This window comes from Notolepis coatsorum (genome assembly GCF_963971535.1).
Source record: "Notolepis coatsorum genome assembly, chromosome: 11".
Lineage (NCBI taxonomy): Eukaryota > Metazoa > Chordata > Actinopteri > Aulopiformes > Paralepididae > Notolepis > Notolepis coatsorum.
In genome coordinates this window covers 107,033,626-107,056,258 of record NC_140175.1, presented here as the reverse complement: position 1 = coordinate 107,056,258, position 22,633 = coordinate 107,033,626, and the positions used below count along the sequence as shown (strand labels likewise).

Below are 22,633 nucleotides of genomic sequence, written 5' to 3'. Positions count from 1 at the left end.
TACCAACCAGGGGCAGAGAGAGAGAGAGTACCAACCAGGGACAGAGAGAGAGAGAGAGTACCAACCAGGGGCAGAGAGAGAGAGAGTACCACCAGGGGCAGAGAGAGAGAGAGAGAGTACCAACCAGGCAGAGAGAGAGAGAGAGTACCAACCAGGGCAGAGAGAGTACCAACCAGGCAGAGAGAGAGAGAGAGTACCAACAGGGACAGAGAGAGAGAGAGAGAGTACCAACCAGGCAGAGAGAGAGAGAGAGTACCACCAGGGGCAGAGAGAGAGAGAGAGAGAGAGAGAGAGAGAGTACCAACCAGGCAGAGAGAGAGAGAGAGTACCAACCAGGGGCAGAGAGAGAGAGAGAGTACCAACCAGGGGCAGAGAGAGAGAGAGAGTACCAACCAGGGAGAGAGAGCGAGTACAACCAGGGGCAGAGAGAGTACCAACCAGGGGCAGAGAGAGAGAGAGAGTACCAACCAGGGGGCAGAGAGAGAGAGAGAGTACCAACCAGGGGCAGAGAGAGAGAGATAGTACCAACCAGGACAGAGAGAGAGAGAGAGTACCACCAGGGCAGAGAGAGAGAGAGAGAGTACCAACCAGGGGCAGAGAGAGAGAGAGAGAGTACCAACCAGGGGCAGAGAGAGAGAGAGAGAGTACCAACCAGGGGCAGAGAGAGAGAGAGAGAGTACCAACCAGGGGCAGAGAGAGAGAGAGAGTACAAAGCAAGAGGGCTTTTTATGCCATAAAAAGGAACATCATATTAGACATTCCAGTCAAAATCTGGCTCAAAATTTTAGACTCCGTCATAGAACCGATTTCCTATATGGTTGTGAAGTCTGGGGCCCACTTGCAACCAAGACTTCACCAAATGGGACAAACACCCAATTGAGACTCTGCATGCAGAATTTTGCAATCCATTCTCCGCACCCAACGGAAAACGCCAAATAATGCATGCAGAGCAGAACTAGGAAGATACCCACTAATCATAAAAATTCAAAAAGAGCATTCAATTCCACAACCACCTAAAGAAAGCGACCCAGACACACTCCACAACATAGCCCTCACCCACAGAGAGACCCTCGATAGATGCCCACTCAGCCAGATGGTTCTGGGACTCTGCTCACAAACACAAGCAGAACCACCAGACAGTAACCACACTGGACTAAATCAAATTATAAGAAAACAAAAAGAAAACTATCTGACACATTGGAAAGAAACAACCCAAAACCAGAGCAAATTGAAATGCTATTTGGCCCTAAACAGAGCGTACACAGTGCAGAATACCTGAGCACCGTGACTGACCCAAACTAAGAAGATCCTTGACTAGGTACAGACTCAGCGAGCACAGCTAGCCATTGAGAAAGGCCGCCATAGGCAGACCTGGCTCCCAAGAGAAGACAGACTATGCACCCACTGCACACAAGAAGAGGTGGAAACCGAGCTCCACTTCTTAACAACCTGCCCACTATACCAAGACATCAGAGACATATACTTCCCACAAATTGCAAACACCCAAAGAGACTTTGAAAACATGGACAATATCTCAAAACTCCCATACCTACTGGGAGAAATACAAGAATGTGCAAACACAGCAGCAAGATTTGTGAGCTGCTGTGACAAGAAAAGGACATCCAGCGGAATGCAACCACCATAAAGACTGTACAAGAAATTCCGTCTGTAATGTACTGATTTATTTTGCTTTATGTTTGATTGTTTTGTTTTGTTTGGCTTTGGCAATGTAAACGTATGTTTCCCATGTCAATAAAGCCCATTTGAATTGAATTGAATTGAATTGAGTACCAACCAGGGGCAGAGAGAGAGAGAGAGAGAGAGAGTACCAACCAGGGACAGAGAGAGAGAGAGTACCAACCAGGGGGCAGAGAGAGAGAGAGAGAGAGTACCACCAGGGGCAGAGAGAGAGAGAGAGAGAGAGAGAGAGAGAGTACCCAACCAGGGACAGAGAGAGAGAGTACCAACCAGGGGCAGAGAGAGAGAGAGAGAGAGTACCAATCAGGGAGAGAGAGAGAGAGAGAGAGAGAGAGAGAGAGAGAGAGAGAGAGAGAGAGAGAGTACCAACCAGGGGGAGAGAGAGTACCAACCAGGGGCAGAGAGAGAGAGAGAGAGTACCAACCAGGGGCAGAGAGAGAGAGAGAGTACCAACCAGGGGAAGAGAGAGAGAGAGTACCAACCAGGGGCAGAGAGAGAGAGAGAGAGAGAGAGAGAGAGAGAGAGAGAGAGTACCAACCAGGGACAGAGAGAGAGAGAGTACCAACCAGGGCAGAGAGAGAGAGAGTACCAACCAGGGGCAGAGAGAGAGAGAGAGAGAGTACCAACCAGGGGCAGAGAGAGAGAGTACCAACCAGGAGCAGAGAGAGAGAGAGAGAGTACCATCAGGGAGAGAGGAGAGAGAGAGGAGAGAGAGAGAGAGAGAGAGAGAGAGAGAGAGAGAGTACCAACCAGGGGAGAGAGAGTACCAACCAGGGGCAGAGAGAGAGAGAGAGAGTACCAACCAGGGGCAGAGAGAGAGAGAGAGAGTACCAACCAGGGGAAGAGAGAGAGAGAGTACCAACCAGGGGCAGAGAGAGAGAGAGAGAGAGAGAGAGAGAGAGAGAGAGAGAGAGAGAGAGAGAGAGAGAGAGTACCAACCAGGGGGCAGAGAGAGAGAGTACCAACCAGGGGCAGAGAGAGAGAGAGTACCAACCAGGGACAGAGTACCAACCAGGGGCAGAGAGAGTACCAACCAGGGACAGAGAGAGAGAGAGAGAGAGAGAGAGAGAGAGAGAGTACCAACCAGGGACAGAGAGAGTACCAACCAGGGACAGAGAGAGTACCAACCAGGGACAGAGAGAGTACCAACCAGGGACAGAGTACCAACCAAGGGAAGGGTAACTGTTTGTTTGAAGTTGACATCTGGACAGGGCTTTCAAAGCTTCCTGAAAGCTGCCTACAAGAACAGACACAAAAGCTGTATATGTGTATAATGTTGTGGTATATCTCGCTGGGAGATCGCCTGGCAGGTGACGTCGCCACGGGGAGCGCATGAGCAGAGAGCTGGAAGACCACATCACTATAGGCCACGTCATAGAGGGGAGGTACGTACCAACACACCTGCTCCGTCAGCTGGATGCGGCCGCACCTGTGTGGACCGGCCAGGCGAGATACAAACAGCCACGCTCTCTGCCTCACATCGGGAACATCGGCTCCCTCCGGTGGAGGACACGGGTGTCAGGCGACCACTTATTTGACAAAACCATTCTATGTGATTGTTTGAAATCGTACTTGTAGACCGTGTTTCTCTGAAACCGCAGGCACCCTACGATGGGCACGTAACGGGGCTATGAGGAGATGCGTGAGTACGGAGAATGGAGCTTGGATTCGGGGAAACAAGTGATAGGAGATAACCTACCTGAATGCACGTTGGGCTAACGTGGCTTATTGGAGCGATGGTTTCCCCGTACTCCCCTGAATGAACTATGATTTCACTGTACTTACCTGGAACCTCATGTTGTATTGTTTATTCCCCTGAAGAAGACCTACATCCCACCCCCCCCCCCCCCCCCCCCCCCCCCTTTGACATTACATCATTTCCAGCCCATTTGATTATTGTAAATACTTTTATTGTGAATAAACACGCCTGTTTGGCACAACGTGTCTCCTGGGTTTGGTTTGGTTCAGTCGCCACAATGTATGTGTGTGTGTGTGTGTGTGTGTGTGTGTGTGTGTGTGTGTGTGTGTGTGTGTGTGTGTGTGTGTGTGTGTGTGTGTGTGTGTGTGTGTGTGTGTGTGTGTACATGTGCGCATGTGTGCATGTAGAATAGAATAGAAATACTTTAATCATCCACTACAAATCGCTCACAGTAAACATTTAGGTAGACAAACAATTAGTCACGAATAAGAATAAAAAAAAAACAAGCCTAGAATAAAGAATAAAATAAGCCTAAGAATAAAATTATAATAATAAAATATGGTCTGGGGTTTATATCTTATGTATATACATTCTAATATAAAATATACAGTAAAAATATACAGAAGTCTACAGTGTACAGTAAGTGTGATATTGAACAATGTTGTTTTTAAAAGTAAGAGTCCAGGAAGATGGTAACTGTCACCCTGTGCTCAGTGATGCAGTGTAAAGTCTGATGGCTGTCGGAATGAAGGACTTCCTGTGTCTTCATGTGTATATTTCTGTGTATGCGAATGCGCATGTGTTTGTACTTTCATAAAACAGAAAGCATCTGCTGATAGATATACCAGGTCTGTAGTCAGAGGGGACTGTGTAGTCTGCTTTTAGTCAGACAGCCTTTTCCGTGAGAGCAGCCCACACCTGGAACAGTCTGCCAACACGGCTCAGGGAGTATCAAAGTTACATCTCATTTAAAACTAACTTAAAATCATGGTTGAGAGATGGTCAAGTGTGCAACCATTTTAACTGAGGGGTTGTATTTTAATGTATTTATTTATATGTATTTTAGTGTATTGTAACCTATACTGATTCCTACTGTGTTTTAATTATTGTACTATGTTTTAATTATTGTTGTGCTCATGTCACCTGCCCCAGAGACTACAGTTGAAAATTAGCCAACTTGGCTAAACTGGCATATTTACAGTCAAATGTTCCTTAATATGCACTGTCTCTGTATTTTAAACCAATAAATACAAATACAAATACAAGTACAGTATGTGTTGTTTGTGTCTGCTCTCCAGACAGAGTGCTGCTAACACAGAGGCCCCCCAGGGGACCCGGAGCAGCGGGGGCCAGTGTTAATATTCAGGTCAAGTAGAGGCCTCCTCCCGCCTGGGTAATGGACTGGGGAGAACGTCGCCGTGGCCCCTGGGTAATGTGGTCCAAACAGACCGACTGGACTACAGGAGGTCGGAACACCGTGTGGCGGCAGACAGGAAACAGCCCGGCGGTGCATCGGCCAGTCAGCCAATCAGCCTCTCGGACGACGCGTTGTTCCACCAATCAACAGGCTGCTGCTGGAGCTCAATCTTTCCGATGGTGGAATCTGTTTTCCGTCGATATGTTATTATGAAGTGGATGTTTGCATTGTGAACATTATTCACAATAATGTGCTTCTTGTGCCCCAAGAACGGTTCAGTCAACATTAGTGGTGGGAACCCGATTGAAAAATGTTATCGAATTAATGCGAGACTTTATAGTTAATTAATAGAAATTAATCACATTCTAAACGCATATCTATATTTAATGCGAAAAGCTATTTTTTTATTTTTTTTTCAAATGGGTTTTGGTATACGAGTGAATCAATGAATATACATTATACGTTTAAGCAGCAAAATCTTGTTTATTAGCTACTACACACACCAACAGTCAGATCAATGCAATTTTTAACAAAGTGCAGCAGTTTTAGGAATAATATTATTTATATAGCGCAAATTGCCTTTTCTCTTTTGAAAGGTAACATTCCGAAGTTTCTTACACAATAAAGAAAAATCACTTTGAGTGTTAATGAAATAAAGTAACAGAGGTTTGAACACACTGAAGTAAAGGTTGTGTGTACTGCTCACATTTCTGTTCTCTGCCAGATGCCTGTGTTTAAGTTCCAGCTGAGAGGTAGGAGCTGGAAAACATAACTCTTCCATAGCCTGAAGTCTTATCATCTTATCATACAGGAAAATGAGTGTTTCACAAAGGTTTTTGTAATGTGTGTACCGGCAATAATTCAGTGTGATTATCCAAAATGGCCGTCCACTGCCATTTATTTCGCCCCTCGAGTCAAAACAAAGGACTTCTTCGTCTTCTTGTGTCACCTTCCCCCACTCTGACGCTCCTCGGCTACAACGGTGGTCGATCATTTTCGCCATCAGCGGTGACTGTTCACTGGTCAGAGCGGCTCGTCAAATGACGCTCGCCGGGTGTTTCGTCTTGTAACTCGAGAATGGAATCACGCAATAGGTTGAGTGGGGTGACGATCGAAAGGCGGCAAATTGATCAGACTTTCCAACTATGTATTGGTTGATCGGCGAAAACGCAGCCGACGAGACGAGAGCAAAGTGCTGCGACGTGCGATACATTTTGTAATTTTGTCTGTAGTTAATGAATCTAAATTAACGCGATAAAGTCCCAGCCCTAGTCAACATGCGTCATACATACAAATGTGCAATAGATTTTGGTCTCTCCTTCACCACCACTCAAAACTGTTAATCTTCCATTGTGAAGAAATGCTGCCTCACTCAGCTGGTAAAAGTTCAAATCAGTGCAACTTTAACCTGCGAAACTGCTGCGTCTGGTCAACCAGCATGAGAGCAGCTCATAGAGAGAGAGAGAGAGAGAGTACCAACCAGGGGGCAGAGAGAGAGGTATGGTCAACCAGCACAAGAGCAGCTCATAGAAACTGCTGCGTATGGTCAACCAGCATGAGAGCAGCTCATAGAAACTGCTGCGTCTGGTCAACCAGGTTGAGAGCAGCTCATAGAAACTGCTGCGTCTGGTCAACCAGCATAAGAGCAGCTCATAGAAACTGCTGCGTATGGTCAACCAGCATGAGAGCAGCTCATAGACACTGCTGCGTCTGGTCAACCAGCACAAGAGCAGCTCATAGAAACTGCTGCGTATGGTCAACCAGCATAATGAGCAGCTCATAGAAACTGCTGCGTATGGTCAACCAGCATAATGAGCAGCTCATAGAAACTGCTGCGTATGGTCAACCAGCATAATGAGCAGCTCATAGAAACTGCTGCGTATGGTCAACCAGCACAAGAGCAGCTCATAGAAACTGCTGCGTATGGTCAACCAGCACAAGAGCAGCTCATAGAAACTGCTGCGTATGGTCAACCAGCATAATGAGCAGCTCATAGAAACTGCTGCGTCTGGTCAACCAGCACAAGAGCAGCTCATAGAAACTGCTGCGTATGGTCAACCAGCATAAGAGCAGCTCATAGAAACTGCTGCGTATGGTCAACCAGCACAAGAGCAGCTCATAGAAACTGCTGCGTATGGTCAACCAGCATAAGAGCAGCTCATAGAAACTGCTGCGTCTGGTCAACCAGCATAAGAGCAGCTCATAGAAACTGCTGCGTATGGTCAACCAGCACAAGAGCAGCTCATAGAAACTGCTGCGTATGGTCAACCAGCATAAGAGCAGCTCATAGAAACTGCTGCGTATGGTCAACCAGCACAAGAGCAGCTCATAGAAACTGCTGCGTATGGTCAACCAGCATAAGAGCAGCTCATAGAGAGAGAGAGAGAGAGAGTACCAACCAGGGGGCAGAGAGAGAGGTATGGTCAACCAGCATAAGAGCAGCTCATAGAGAGAGAGAGAGAGAGAGAGTACCAACCAGGGGGCAGAGAGAGAGGTATGGTCAACCAGCATAAGAGCAGCTCATAGAGAGAGAGAGAGAGAGAGTACCAACCAGGGGGCAGAGAGAGAGGTATGGTCAACCAGCATAAGAGCAGCTCATAGAGAGAGAGAGAGAGAGAGTACCAACCAGGGGGCAGAGAGAGAGGTATGGTCAACCAGCATAAGAGCAGCTCATAGAATTTGGGTTGATGAGCTGTGGACGTGACTGTTTGAACACCAAGCAGCATCATATGATCCAGTACTGCCCACTTTCTGCACCAGCATGCGAAGGAACAGTCTGGACAGTCTGGCCACACTAGGGCTGGGCGATAAAACGATAACGATAACTATCGCGATAAATTATTTCCTCGAAATAAACATGAAACGTGGTCGCAAAGTTTCGATATATCGATTTTCCAAGCTTGGATATGAGCACACGCACTAACAACCAATCAGTGAAGGAGATGGCCGACAGCGGAAGGAGACCCGGAATCTAGGACTCCAGTAGTCAACAGGCTGGCTAGGATAATTAGCTTGCACGGCGCTATTTTATAGTTTACCTGCCGAGTTGGTGTGTGTTTTGAATTCTGAGGGTAACTGTTATAGTAGTGTGGGGTATACGGTGCACGTCGTTGCAATGTATTGGGGCGGAACAGAGTATTTTAGGGTCATATTTAGTACATTGTCATGAGATACTCCGCTTGCTCTGGCTAACTGCTAACGTGCGCGGACTGATGACGACATCAACTCGACTCTCGAGACATTCGCAGCAGCAAAACAAGTCTATTAATAGCCCGTCCATCGGCGCCGGGCATAAAAAGTTAATTAAACTTGACAGACATTATATCGACGATAATTATCGATATCGAGTTATATGAAAATTATTTTATAATTTTATCGCCCAGCCCTAGGCCACACCATGAAGGAACAGTCTGGACAGTGTGACCACACCATGAAGGAACAGTCTGGACAGTCTGACCACACCATGAAGGACCAGTCTGGACAGTCTGACCACACCATGAAGGAACAGTCTGGACAGTGTGACCACACCATGAAGGACCAGTCTGGACAGTCTGACCACACCATGAAGGACCAGTCTGGACAGTGTGACCACACCATGAAGGACCAGTCTGGACAGTGTGACCACACCATGAAGGACCAGTCTGGACAGTCTGACCACACCATGAAGGACCAGTCTGGACAGTCTGACCACACCATGAAGGACCAGTCTGGACAGTGTGACCACACCATGAAGGACCAGTCTGGACAGTCTGACCACACCATGAAGGAACAGTCTGGACAGTGTGACCACACCATGAAGGACCAGTCTGGACAGTCTGACCACACCATGAAGGACCAGTCTGGACAGTGTGACCACACCATGAAGGACCAGTCTGGACAGTCTGACCACACCATGAAGGACCAGTCTGGACAGTCTGCCCACACCATGAAGGACCAGTCTGGACAGTGTGACCACACCGTGGAGCTGGAAACCAGAAATAACCCTCCAATCACGTAGTGGGATGTACAATCTCGGGCTGACCAATGAGACTGACTTTATGAGGCAATAAAATGTCAGCGAGAGCTTGTTACACCCAAACAAGGTTTTAATTCTCGTTCAGACAGTCTAGCAACGCTATAGTATACATCTCATGTGGGTGTAAGAGCTCACACAAACATGTCATGGCCTCATAACCAAGGTATCCAACCAGACAACAGGATACTGACTCGGGTATCCAATCAGAGGGCATGATACTGACCCAGGTATCCACTCAGAGGGCAGGACACTGACCCAGGTATCCAATCAGAGGGCAGGACACTGACCCAGGTATCCAATCAGAGGGCAGGACACTGACCCAGGTATCCAATCAGAGGGCAGGACACTGACCCAGGTATCCAATCAGAGGGCAGGACACTGACCCAGGTATCCAATCAGAGGGCAGGATACTGACCCACTGACCCAGGTATCCAATCAGAGGGCAGCACACTGACCCACTGACCCAGGTATCCTATCAGAGGGCAGGACACTGACCCACTGACCCAGGTATCCAATCAGAGGGCAGGACACTGACCTAGGTTGTACCAGACGTCCATCTCTCCGCTGAGCGTCCGCACCTCGATGATACTCTGACCCAGGAAGTCGTCGGACTCCCTCTTCAGACGCTGCTTCACCCGAGACTTGATGTCGTCATCCTCGTCCCAAACGCGCACCTTGATCCGGTCCGACGAGTTGTGACACTCGCTGAGGGACGACATCACACGGTTAAGTCAGAGTAAATTAGTGGACAATTACTCTAATTTGTGGAAATTACACCGTTTCTAAAGGTCATCTATTATGTAGCAGATCAGGATCTAATCAGACGTGTAAAACAATGACAATCACACCCTCAACCAAGACGAGATCTAATTATTGTTGAAAAAGTATTATAACATTATACAAAATGGCTACCCTGTAATACTATACCCGAGTGTCATTTATAATAATTCATCATTTCCTTAAATAAAACATTTCTTGTTAAAGGTTTTTGTTAATGACAAAAGCAAGGGGGCGTGGCCCACAGACAGACTCACAAGTGGAACTTCTCCTCCCAGACTGGGTTCAGGTTGCCGTAGATGGTCTTGGTTCTCTTCTTGGTCTTCCCCACCTGCACCGTGACGTACGGATCACTAGAACCCGTCTTATCCTTGGCCTGGAGGCCCTGGGCACACAACACTACACACACACACAAATACATACATACATACATACATACATACATACATACATACATACATACATACATACATACATACATACATACATACATACATACATACATACATACATACATACATACATACATACATACATACATACATACATACATACATACATACATACATACATACATACATACATAAAAAACCACAGGGAGTTAAGACATGACTGCATCATGGTGGTTAAAGAGGTCTGTAGTGTAAATATATTCAGTAATACTCATGTAGTCTGATGTTGGTAGAAGATAGTCTGATGTTAGTAGAAGATAGTCTGATGTTAGTAGAAGATAGTCTGATGTTAGTAGAAGATAGTCTGATGTTAGTAGAAGATAGTCTGATGTTAGTAGAAGAGAGTCTGATGTTGGTAGAAGATAGTCTGATGTTAGTAGAAGATAGTCTGATGTTAGTAGAATATAGTCTGATGTTAATAGAAGATAGTCTGATGTTAGTAGAAGAGAGTCTGATGTTAGTAGAAGATAGTCTGATGTTAGTAGGAAGATAGTCTGATGTTAGTAGAAGATAGTCTGATGTTAGTATGATATAGTCTGATGACCAATATACTGTAGTTGTGGTGCGTCTGACCTGTGATGGTGATCTTGGCGGACCATTTGGACGTTCCATCCAGGACACTCTGCTTGATGGCCTTCATCTGCTGGGCATGGATGGTCTTACTGATGACAAACACATCTCTGATGACATCAAAGATCTCTGGTTTGTTCCTCTCCCTGATCTTCATACGGTCTTTCATGGCCATGATGATGTTCTGGGTCCGGTCCTCTGCTCCATGCTTAGAACTCTTCTCAGCAGCTCCTAGAGAGAGCAGCATGGTGGGAAACTAATATTAAAACACTATTAAGGCACTACTGATGGATGTAAACTAATATTAAAACACTATTAACTCATTCTGCGCCACGGGTCGGGGTGCCAGAGGGCGTTATTACGGCAGCACTGTAAGTCAATGGGGCGCTTTGTTCACTTGCGAGTGCTTAAAATATATCTTATATTATAGCTATGGGTCTAATACACCCGTCGATTGTCAGTGAGTTGCTTCCAGTCAACATCCACGAAACAGATTGTTTTTTCATCGGTTTTATACCGTTTTGAATATGAATATAGTTTGGGTGCTTCTGAGTAAATCCATTAAAGCACTACTGCCCAAATACTGGCCTCATAAAATAGAATAGAATAGAATAGTTATCTACTATGTCTCCTGCTCAGCCAAATACTGGCCTCATAAAATAGAATAGATAACTACTTTGTCTCTCAGTCTCAGGCTTCCTAATGTCTAAATATAGTAAGAAGACATTTTCCTTGAATGGACATGTTCTATAAATATTAAAACCCAGTTGAAACCTAGTGAGGCCTCCTTCTGTTTGACTTATTGATATTAAGACTCAATCGCATCGGTGTTCCGGTGTGTGTGCCGCCCATCGCATGTGTGTGTCTGCCTGCATGCCGAATAAAGACTTCTCCAAAGTCCAGTTATTATTATTATTATTAAACCCAGTTGAAACCTAGCATAGTGTGAGGCCTCCTTATGTTTAATATATTGATATTAAAACCCTGTTGAAACATGTGAGGCCTCCTTATGTTTAATATATTGATATTAAAACCCTGTTGAAACCTAGCATAGTGTGAGGCCTCCTTATGTTTCACTTATTGATATTAAAACCCTGTTGAAACCTAGCATAGTGTGAGGCCTCCTTATGTTTCACTTATTGATATTAAAACCCTGTTGAAACCTAGCATAGTGTGTGGCCTCCTTCTGTGTAATTTATTTAAAAGCTTTTTTGCCCTCTTCTTATATTGGTATTTCATATTCCCACCGCCGACCAGAGCAACTACATTTAACATCAGAATGATTGACTGGAGAGAAATGATTTGTCTGAGGTCTTAATTCCACATCAATCATAACCTCCACTAATCTCACCTCACTGAAACACCGCTCACTATGTCACTGACAGCTCCATTATACGATCACTGATAGCTGTGTGGTGAGCAGGCAGAGCGATTAAACCCATAAATACACCTCCACAAACTGAACCGCAGGGACCTGAATAAGGTGTCAAGCTTTTCAACTGGAGGGATCTTATTGCAAACATTAATTATTATATCTTATTATTAATACATTGCCAACTGTGATATCTTACATTAGCAGCGACCAGCAGGCCAACAGTTGAGTGAACAGGCCATGGCACGTTAAGAAGTCACAATCTCACAGTTGATACAGTTAAGAATGTTTCTAGACAACAAGGACACTGATAGCTAACCTACATGTATCCACCGTATGTTTCTAGTAGGGCTGTCAAAGTTAATGCTTTAACTTTTGAGATTAATTTTAATTATTTAAAGCGTTAAAAAAAATGAATCTAGATTAATCTATGGAGTGAAAAATGTTCAACGTTCTGAACTTTCAGCAGTATCTTAGCTTGTTCTTTTTTTGCATTGACTCATGCACCTTTTTGAAAATTATCTGACATGAAGATGGAACACATTTTTGTTGTTAATATGATTTATATTACTGGTAGTTCATACAAGACATTATCGTCCTCTAAGCCAATCTGCACTTTAACATGGGCGTGGGTTGTTTTTATTTCTGTTAGCGCCGCGGATATAAGAAAGAGGTCTAGCTGAGTCAATGTTGATGGTTTTGTTGAACATTTGTATTTCACAGGAGAGAAACTGTATTGAAAGATCAAAGAAAGCTATTAAAATAGTATTTGAATCTAAATATACTTTCTTTGTGTTGATTCTACATTAATTCTATGATTTTACTCAAGTAAATATCTGTTACAAGCTTCGGTCTTAAGTAGAACAATTTGATTATTTTATATAGATTAATCTAGATTAATTACAGAAAATTGTGAGATTAATTAGTAAAAAGAAATGAATCTATTGACAGCACTAGTTTCTAGAGAACAAGGAAGCTGCTAGCTAACCTACTGTATTGACCTGGTGTTTCTAGACAACAAGGAAGCTGATAGCTAACCTACTGTATTGACCTTGTGTTTCTAGACAACAAGGAAGCTGATAGCTAACCTACTGTATTGACCTTGTGTTTCTAGACAACAAGGAAGCTGCTAGCTAACCTACTGTATTGACCTGGTGTTTCTAGACAACAAGGAAGCTACTAGCTAACCTACTGTATTGACCTTGTGTTTCTAGACAACAAGGAAGCTGCTAGCTAACCTACTGTATTGACCTTGTGTTTCTAGACAACAAGGAAGCTGCTAGCTAACCTACTGTATTGACCTTGTGTTTCTAGACAACAAGGAATCTGCTAGTGTGACGGATCATACTGGGTCTGCGTTGTGTTTGATGTTAAATGAGAATGTCCCGAGGGGGAGTCGAACAGGGGGCTCCCGCGTCCGCGGGCGACGACACAGGCCGCTGCACTAAGAAGTGAATTCACTCCTAACTACCGTACCTATGCGTCTGTTAACCCTGTTATGGGGAAGTGAGTTTAATTTACCAGCCCGCACTGCCACAGTCACTCGTCAACACACCTGTTTCCGTGACTGTGGACATACCCACTGGCTTCCCCGTTACACTAGCTAACCTACTGTATTGACCTTGTGTTTCTAGACAACAAGGAAGCTGATAGCTAACCTACTGTATTGACCTTGTGTTTCTAGACAACAAGGAAGCTGATAGCTAACCTACTGTATTGACCTTGTGTTTCTAGACAATGTCACGTTTTAGACTCGGATACGTGAAAGTTGTAATAAGATATTTAAAGATAAAAGAGATGAAACACTTTTGAGGGTATTTATTATAAAAAGTGAATAAGCAAGGTACAATTGAAATCAAGTTGGTACAACCGGCCAGTCGTGTAGAAAAGAAAAAACAGTCAAGTCAGTGTCCCATCAGTCCAGCAGTCTCGTCCGTGGAGTCCAGACAGTGTCCAGCAGTCTCGTCCAGTCGGTGAAGCAGTGTCCAGTAGAATTCAAAGCAGAGAAGAAGTCCTCCTTCCCTGTCAGGGTGCTCTTGTGTATTGGTCAGCCTGTATGTCTGCCGTGCATGAGTGCGTGGTACGCACTTTTACGTGCACATATGTGCGTCTGTGTGTCTTTATTGATAACGATCTGTGATTGATGGAGAGTGTGGTATTTGACCAGTACCTGCCCGGGTTTTTTATAATCCTTTGGCTAGTCGTATATTAGTGACTTGTGGCATTTTGTGACAATGAGTTGCATTATTTGATCTGGGCTAATCTGGTGAGATCCATCACCAAAGGTTCTAATGGATTTAAGTGGATGCAAATGAATGGATCTGATCTGGAGCTTTTGCCAGATGCGGCAGTGTCCAGCGTGAAGTCAATGTGTGTGTGTGTGTGGAGTGAGAGTGAGGGGGGAGGGATGTGCTGTGTAGAGGAATTTATCTATGTGTCTCCTGCAGTGTTATGGAGAATTGCTACATGGCCTATGTGCTGTGTCTTAATTTAGTAATTATTTATCAACAACAAGAATGCTGCTAGCCAACCTACATGTATTCACCTAGATGTTTGTAAACAACAAGGATGCTACTAGCTTGCCAGGTTTGTAATTCCACTCCCCATGTACAGTATGTGTGACACAGTAGACTATCTAGACAATTACATATTAACCTATTTTGAATAAAAAATGGCAAGGGACTAGTTGACTGACTAGAATGAGCTAGTTAAGCAGTTTTGTCAATGCAGATGTATTATCTATTTGGTTTGCGAGTATCAACACTAGCTAGCATCTTTGCATGAAGTTCAAACTTTGAAAGTGGATACACATTTTTCTAGGCAATCCCTGGCATTGTCAGTGCCTTGCTCTACCCACTGAGCAACCCAGGAAATGGAACCCTTGACATTGGCAGTGTTAGTGCCTTGCTCTATGGTACTCACGCTGCAGGCAGTCTGCGTTCAGCAGTTCTTGGCACTTCTCGTGACATTTGACCCCACACTCGGAGCAGCGCATGCCCTGCCTGGCGATGCCCCAGAGCAGACCTTCACACTCGTAGCAGTAGGTGGGCGTGGTGGCGGTCCAGACCTCGAAGTTGTGCGGCGTGGTGCAGGAGATGGGATAGATCAGAGCCTGCAGCGTCTTCTTGTAGACGTGGTTCTTCTGCAGGGAGCGGGACACTTAGCTAAGAACAAGGAACTTGGCAGGTGATTGGCAAAGGAAATTAATAGGGATGTCCGATATTGCCATTCAAATGTAATATCGGAAATTATCAGTACAAAAAAATCTAATAATAATAATTTTACATTTCTTTTATTTTTTACATTTTTTTAACTTTTATTTACCCAGGCAAGCAAGTAAGAACAAATTCTTATTTTATTTACTGTCAAAAGTATGCATAATATTGTGTTAATTCCACGACAAGAGATATGTAATGTTAATTACCTGAAGTTTTTGGGGGGGAAACCCCACATATAGGCTATCGGTATCGGTTGATATCGGTTGGACAGAGTTGGACAATATCGGTATATCGGTAAAAAAGCCAATATCGAACATCCCTAGAAATGAATCTAAAGAAAAGATATGAGCCTGTGTATTGTATTAAGAATTAAGATATTTAACCTACATGTATCCACCTTATGTTTCTAGACAATATCTAGATATTTAAATGAGATAAATATGATGGGCTTCTCTATTACTCTTTACATTCTCCTTTCTTTGATTCACATTTGGCTTAAGATGGTTTTCATTGAGATAAATATATGAGTTATGTATTGATTGATACATGCGTGGGAATGAGTGCGCTTGTGTACTCTGGGACGCAGGAACTAAAGAGAACAAGGGGTGCACAGAGTGAGGGACGAGGAAGTGAAACGCCACTTACCATGAGATAAGAATCTATTCACCGTGAACACTAATGAATATAAAAACAATGTCAAAACATGTGAACTCATGATCCGATTGAGCGCCACCAAGAGGTCATCGCTCCTGCGAGCTAAGAGGGGGTGTGTACTAAATTGGTAAGCTAACCCTACTGTTAATTATTTGTATTCTTTGAAAACCAGACGATTTATTATGTTTCCTCGTCCTTTCCTCAATGCTACACTTAATGTTAGGGCTAGAGCTTGGATTACTAAACTAAATAGCCCTAGGCTGGTCTAATTCATAACGCCTTACATCTTAGGTCCATTGGGAGGGAATCAAGTATGGAAATGAACCACAGCCGCTCAGGTGCCATAACCGATAGGTATCAATCAGGAGGAGGTAACCATGGTAACCACAATACATATCAATCAGGAAGAGGTAACCACGGTAACCATGATACTCACCAGCTCTTCGTCTTTGATGGAGGAGCGGGTGGCCATTGCAGAGGCGATGCCGGCCTTCCTCGCCTGGACCAGGGACTGAAAACAGAGACTTTTAGTTCACATCATCATCATCATCATCATCACACAGACAACCCACAGCCCAGCTCACCGCCCGGGTGTTTTAGAGAGCTAGAGAGAGAGTAGAGTAGAGTAGAGTAGAGTAGAGTAGAGTAGAGTAAGAGAGTGAGAGTGAGAGTGAGAGTGAGAGTGAGAGTGAGAGTGAGAGTGAGAGTGAGAGTGAGAGTGAGAGTGAGAGAGAGTGAGAGTGAGAGTGAGAGAGAGAGAGAGAGAGAGAGAGAGAGAGAGAGAGAGAGAGAGAGAGAGAGAGAGAGAGAGAGAGAGAGAGAGAGAGAAGAGTATATAGAGTTGCTCAGCAGGTTAGTAGGGTGACGTTTCACTTTGGTACGACATTTGTAGTTTGGGATATATAGTATATCAACAATGGTTAACCACCAATATTGGCCATTCTGGGGACCCGCAGTTACCAACATGCAGGTGTATGTTGAAACACATGGTTACGGTTGTAGCTGTGAGGCCCATCGAGACGTTGTGATAACGGGCTATAGAAGGCTAGATGGTTTCAGTCCGTGGCGATCCATGGTCCTAGTTTTCAAGAAGGAATTTAGTCGGTTTTGTAGTTAAGAATACTGAGAATACCTGAGTGTGACAGCAGATCCCAGAACAGATCATACTGGAGGATAGTGTGTGTAGTACTAAACACTGAAAATGTTCTACCAAAGTGAAATAGTTGTCCGTAGGGTTCTTAAGGTGATCAGGGTGTTTGAAGGGTGTTCTGTAAGGGTTTTAAGGTGGTCAGGATGTTTTAAACGTGGTCCGTAGGGTTCTTAAGGTGGTCAGTAGGGTTATGGAGGGGTTTAAAATAAAGGGAAGCATGAAATTCTACTTCTATTTTTCTTCAGACAAAAGTACACATTTCTACATGTGTCCTTCAGCCGACATCACACCGAGACTGAAGAGTGTTGACGGCATCGTAACCGTCACTGTATTAGTAGCTTTACCATCACCAACACAGCTGTGTACATTCAGGTTAGTTACTGTGTGTGTGTGTGTGGGGGGGGGGGGGGGGGGGTTAGTTTGTTCTGATCGGGACTCGGGATGTTAGGATGATGATTAACAACCCAGGGGAGATGATCTGATTGGCTGATGGTCATTTTAATGGTCAATCATATCAAGTAGGAACAAATTCAACCCCCAAGAGGAGGAACAGAATAACACATAATATAGTCCAGCCCTCACCAAACAGTACCAACAGTACCATGATAGTTTGATGGTCATTAACCAAACTGTACCATGATAGTTTGATGGTGATTTACCAGTCTGTGTATAAATAACGTACCATGGTACGACCAAGGTAAAAGTTATGCATCACCATGGTTACCACGTACATATCCAATTGAAACCATGATACAAATGGTAATACCATGGTAATTATTTGGTCACTATCATCACGGTAGTTACCAAAGGGAGTTTACATTTATTTGGATCACCATTACCGCCTTTAACCCTTTCACTACCACACTACAGAAGGTTAACCTTTTCACTACCACACTACAGAAGGTTAACCTTTCACTACCACACTACAGAAGGTTAATCTTTAACTACCACACTACAGAAGGTTAACCCTTTCACTACCACACTACAGAAGGTTAACCCTTTCACTACCACACTACAGAAGGTTAATCTTTCACTACCACACTACAGAAGGTTAACCTTTCACTACCACACTACAGAAGGTTAACCTTTCACTACCACACTACAGAAGGTTAACCCTTTCACTACCACACTACAGAAGGTTAACCCTTTCACTACCACACTACAGAAGGTTAACCTTTTCACTACCACACTACAGAAGGTTAACCTTTCACTACCACACTACATAATGTTAACCCTTTCACTACCACACTACAGACGGTTAACCTTTCACTACCACACTACAGAAGGTTAACCCTTTTACTACCACATTACAGAAGTTTAACCTTTCACTACCACACTACAGAAGGTTAACCCTTTTACTACCACACTACAGAAGGTTAACCCTTCACTACCACACTACAGAAAGTTAACCTTTCACTACGACACTACAGAAGGTTAACCCTTTCACTACGACACTACAGAAGGTTAACCTTTCACTACCACACTACAGAAGGTTAACCCTTTCACTACCACACTACAGAAGGTTAACCCTTTAACTACCACACTACAGAAGGTTAATCTTTCACTACCACACTACAGAAGGTTAACCCTTTCACTACCACACTACAGAAGGTTAACCCTTTAACTACCACACTACAGAAGGTTAATCTTTCACTACCACACTACAGAAGGTTAACCCTTTCACTGCCACACTACAGAAGGTTAACCTTTCACTACCACACTACAGAAGGTTAACCCTTTAACTACCACACTACAGAAGGTTAACCTTTCACTACCACACTACAGAAGGTTAACCCTTTAACTACCACACTACAGAAGGTTAACCCTTTCACTACCACACTACAGAAGGTTAACCCTTTCACTACCACACTACAGAAGGTTAACCCTTTTACTACCACACTACAGAAGGTTAACCCTTTCACTACCACACTACAGAATGTTAACCCTTTCACTACCACACTACAGACGGTTAACCTTTCACTACCACACTACAGAAGGTTAACCGTTCACTACCACACTACAGAAGGTTAACCCTTTCACTACCACACTACAGACGGTTAACCTTTCACTACCACACTACAGAAGGTTAACCCTTTCATTACCACACTACAGAAGGTTAATCTTTCACTACCACACTACAGAAGGTTAACCTTTCACTACCACACTACAGAAGGTTAACCTTTCACTACCACACTACAGAAGGTTAACCCTTTCACTACCACACTACAGAAGGTTAACCCTTTCACTACCACACTACAGAAGGTTAACCTTTTCACTACCACACTACAGAAGGTTAACCTTTCACTACCACACTACATAATGTTAACCCTTTCACTACCACACTACAGACGGTTAACCTTTCACTACCACACTACAGAAGGTTAACCCTTTTACTACCACATTACAGAAGTTTAACCTTTCACTACCACACTACAGAAGGTTAACCCTTTTACTACCACACTACAGAAGGTTAACCCTTCACTACCACACTACAGAAAGTTAACCTTTCACTACGACACTACAGAAGGTTAACCCTTTCACTACGACACTACAGAAGGTTAACCTTTCACTACCACACTACAGAAGGTTAACCCTTTAACTACCACACTACAGAAGGTTAACCTTTCACTACCACACTACAGAAGGTTAACCCTTTCACTACCACACTACAGAAGGTTAACCCTTTTACTACCACACTACAGAAGGTTAACCATTTCACTACCACACTACAGAATGTTAACCCTTTCACTACCACACTACAGACGGTTAACCTTTCACTACCACACTACAGAAGGTTAACCTTTCACTACCACACTACAGAAGGTCAACCTTTCACTACCACACTACAGAAGGTCAACCTTTCACTACCACACTACAGAAGGTTAACCCTTTCACTACCACACCACAGAAGGGACCAAAGGGAGTACCATCTTTAAAGTATATTTCTTCAGTACCGGCCCGGCCCCTACTCTCTCCATCTCTCAGACTAGATCATCCTTTATTTAAATCCCATGCAAGACATTTATTGGGCCTGTACTTAGAATTATCACTTTCATAACATAACAGTTTCCACATCTTATCAATTTTAGTGCTGCGTTATGCTGCCTGAATCAAAGGATTCAGATAGGAGTGAAATAATTTTGTTCTTCAACATAAAGTAGAAAAAGTAGTATAATAAATAGCAGCATAAGCAACGATAAAAATAGCACTCATTTAATTTGATAAAAGATTACCTGAGCCACTGTTGGTACTGAATATAACGGAGGACTACAGTCATAACAGACAACAGAATGACAGCTGCACACTGAGTTTAGGCAAACTAAGCGATAGGACGCCATGTTGACACCAGGTTCTCCATAGGAATACAGAAAAGGTACATAGAATAACAAAAAAGTACATAATGTATGTTGTTATAATAACCAAGTAATATAATATTTACTAATTGTATCGAAATCTGTACATATTACAAATAAGCACATATATTACATATTCAAACATGTAAACCTTTTATGTTTTCCCTGGTGGGGATCAAACACTAACCTGATGAGAATGTGTTGTCTGATGGCAACATTTCAAGATTTTGTATTTTTTTTGCTGTATGCCTACACTAGAACAGGGGTTCCCAAACTTTTCAGGCCGCGACCCCCAAATAACGGTGTCAGAGAGCCGCGACCCCCACTATTATAGGAGGTAAAAAGACATTTAAAAAAAATCATTTTATTTATTTTTTTATAAATGGAAATGTATGGTTGAAACATGCACACGTTCAAACGCACACACACACTAATAAGCATTGGAAGCTTTTAACCAAAGCCGGACTGGGGAAATCATTCAGGCCAGGAAATATAGTGCAAAATATAGCCCAGCCCCCCCAGCTTTTTAAGCAGGGGGTCTGTCCCCCACCAGGACATTTCTTGTTACAAAGACATTTCCTGCATTCTGGTGCAGGATTTTTTTTATTTGTACCCTTTAAATGCCAGTGTTTGTGATGCCATCACAAATTATTGTTAAAAAAACAGGCTGTATGATTAGCAACAACACTGATTTTGATGGATTTTCAGTTTTTTTGTAATGTCAGATTGAAAATAATACAATCTTTTATTCAACTTCAGCCCTGATCATAACACCACATATTCATTTTATAATTCTAACCCTTTAAATGCCAGTGTGTGTGATGGCATATATTTGCAATATATCAAATGCAAAGTAGATTTTTCTGGGGGGGATTATTACAGGCTAGCATGTGTCAACAACAGTTTTTTGTAAGGGTCCCGCCTCCACCAATCACATGCGGCTCCCTTTGTGTGTGTGTGAGAGCAAGAGAGAGAGAGATAGTTCTCCAACTTGTGTGAGTTGCAGTGATCTCCTGGTTGTTCCCACCTAGGTTATCTAACTATTGCGCTGCTGCAACTAGAAACACTGTCTGGCCTGCTTCTAAGTTCAGTGACCTGACTGAAAAAAATAAAAATAAAAATCTTAATTTTTTTTAAAAAAAAAAAAAAAATGGAAATCATCTGGCGACCCCGCGGCGGTCGCGACGCCGACTTTGGGAACCCCTGCACTAGAACACTGTACTCTGCTCACTGACACAAAACAATACAAAAAGCTACAAGTAATAACAATACAAAAAGTTACACCTTGATAATATATACAAATAAAACTGTATAAGAACTATAAATAACTATAGTATAGAGTAGTATCGTCTCTCAGTGATAAGGAGGAGACATTTAGTAACCGTTTTTTTTGAGAACACAGAAACCAGGAAGTAACTAGGACATGCACCGTTATCAGAATACTGGACTCATCTAAATCACGTAGGTATTAGACACAGGGGCTTTTCATACCGTCACCACATTTTATTTAGGAATTTATTTTGGCGACCCCACACTTAATGTATCACGTAGTTTCAACGTGGAATTAAGGAATATCAAATAAAGCACACGTTGTTGAACAACGTGGAATTAAGGAATATCAAAATAAAAGCACACGTTGTTGAACTTGATCATGCATATTTATTAGAAAATGTAATTACAGCACTATGTTATCAATACACATTTATAAAACGAGGCATATTTAGCCAAAATATGTTGCCAGAACATAAAAAAAAAAAACTGTAGTTTGAGAACCACTGTATTAGACTATAGCTGATGGTTTTAAATGACGTAGGTATTAGACTATAGCTGATGGTTTTAAATGACGTAGGTATTAGATTATAGCTGATGGTTTTAAATGACGTAGGTATTAGATTATAGCTGATGGTTTTAAATGACGTAGGTATTAGATTATAGCTGATGGTTTTAAATCACGTAGGTATTAGATTATAGCTGATGGTTTTAAATGACATAGGTATTAGATTATAGCTGATGGTTTTAAATCACGTAGGTATTAGATTATAGCTGATGGTTTTAAATGACGTAGGTATTAGATTATAGCTGATGGTTTTAAATTACATAGGTATTACTATTAGATTATAGCTGATGGTTTTAAAACCCGGGGGACTCTGGTATCAACATGGTCGCCTCCATCACACAGGTTTGCCAAACTCTTGCACATTTAGAACTCGGGCAGGCTGCATTTGCCGTTGAATTTGTCCTCCTTGATATGTGGTGTT

General features: G+C 43.2%; 1 protein-coding gene across 1 annotated transcript in view; it reads right to left on the bottom strand.

The window, feature by feature from the left end:
* unc13bb (unc-13 homolog Bb (C. elegans)) overlaps window positions 1–22,633 on the bottom strand; it is a gene marked incomplete at both ends in the record, with an annotated part of 291,089 nt that overhangs the window by 76,667 nt on the left and 191,789 nt on the right. The window contains 5 exon segments of the mRNA XM_084325041.1: window positions 9,365–9,534; window positions 9,864–10,005; window positions 10,632–10,859; window positions 14,923–15,142; window positions 16,309–16,383. Coding sequence (XP_084181167.1) covers window positions 9,365–9,534; window positions 9,864–10,005; window positions 10,632–10,859; window positions 14,923–15,142; window positions 16,309–16,383 — 835 coding nt within the window.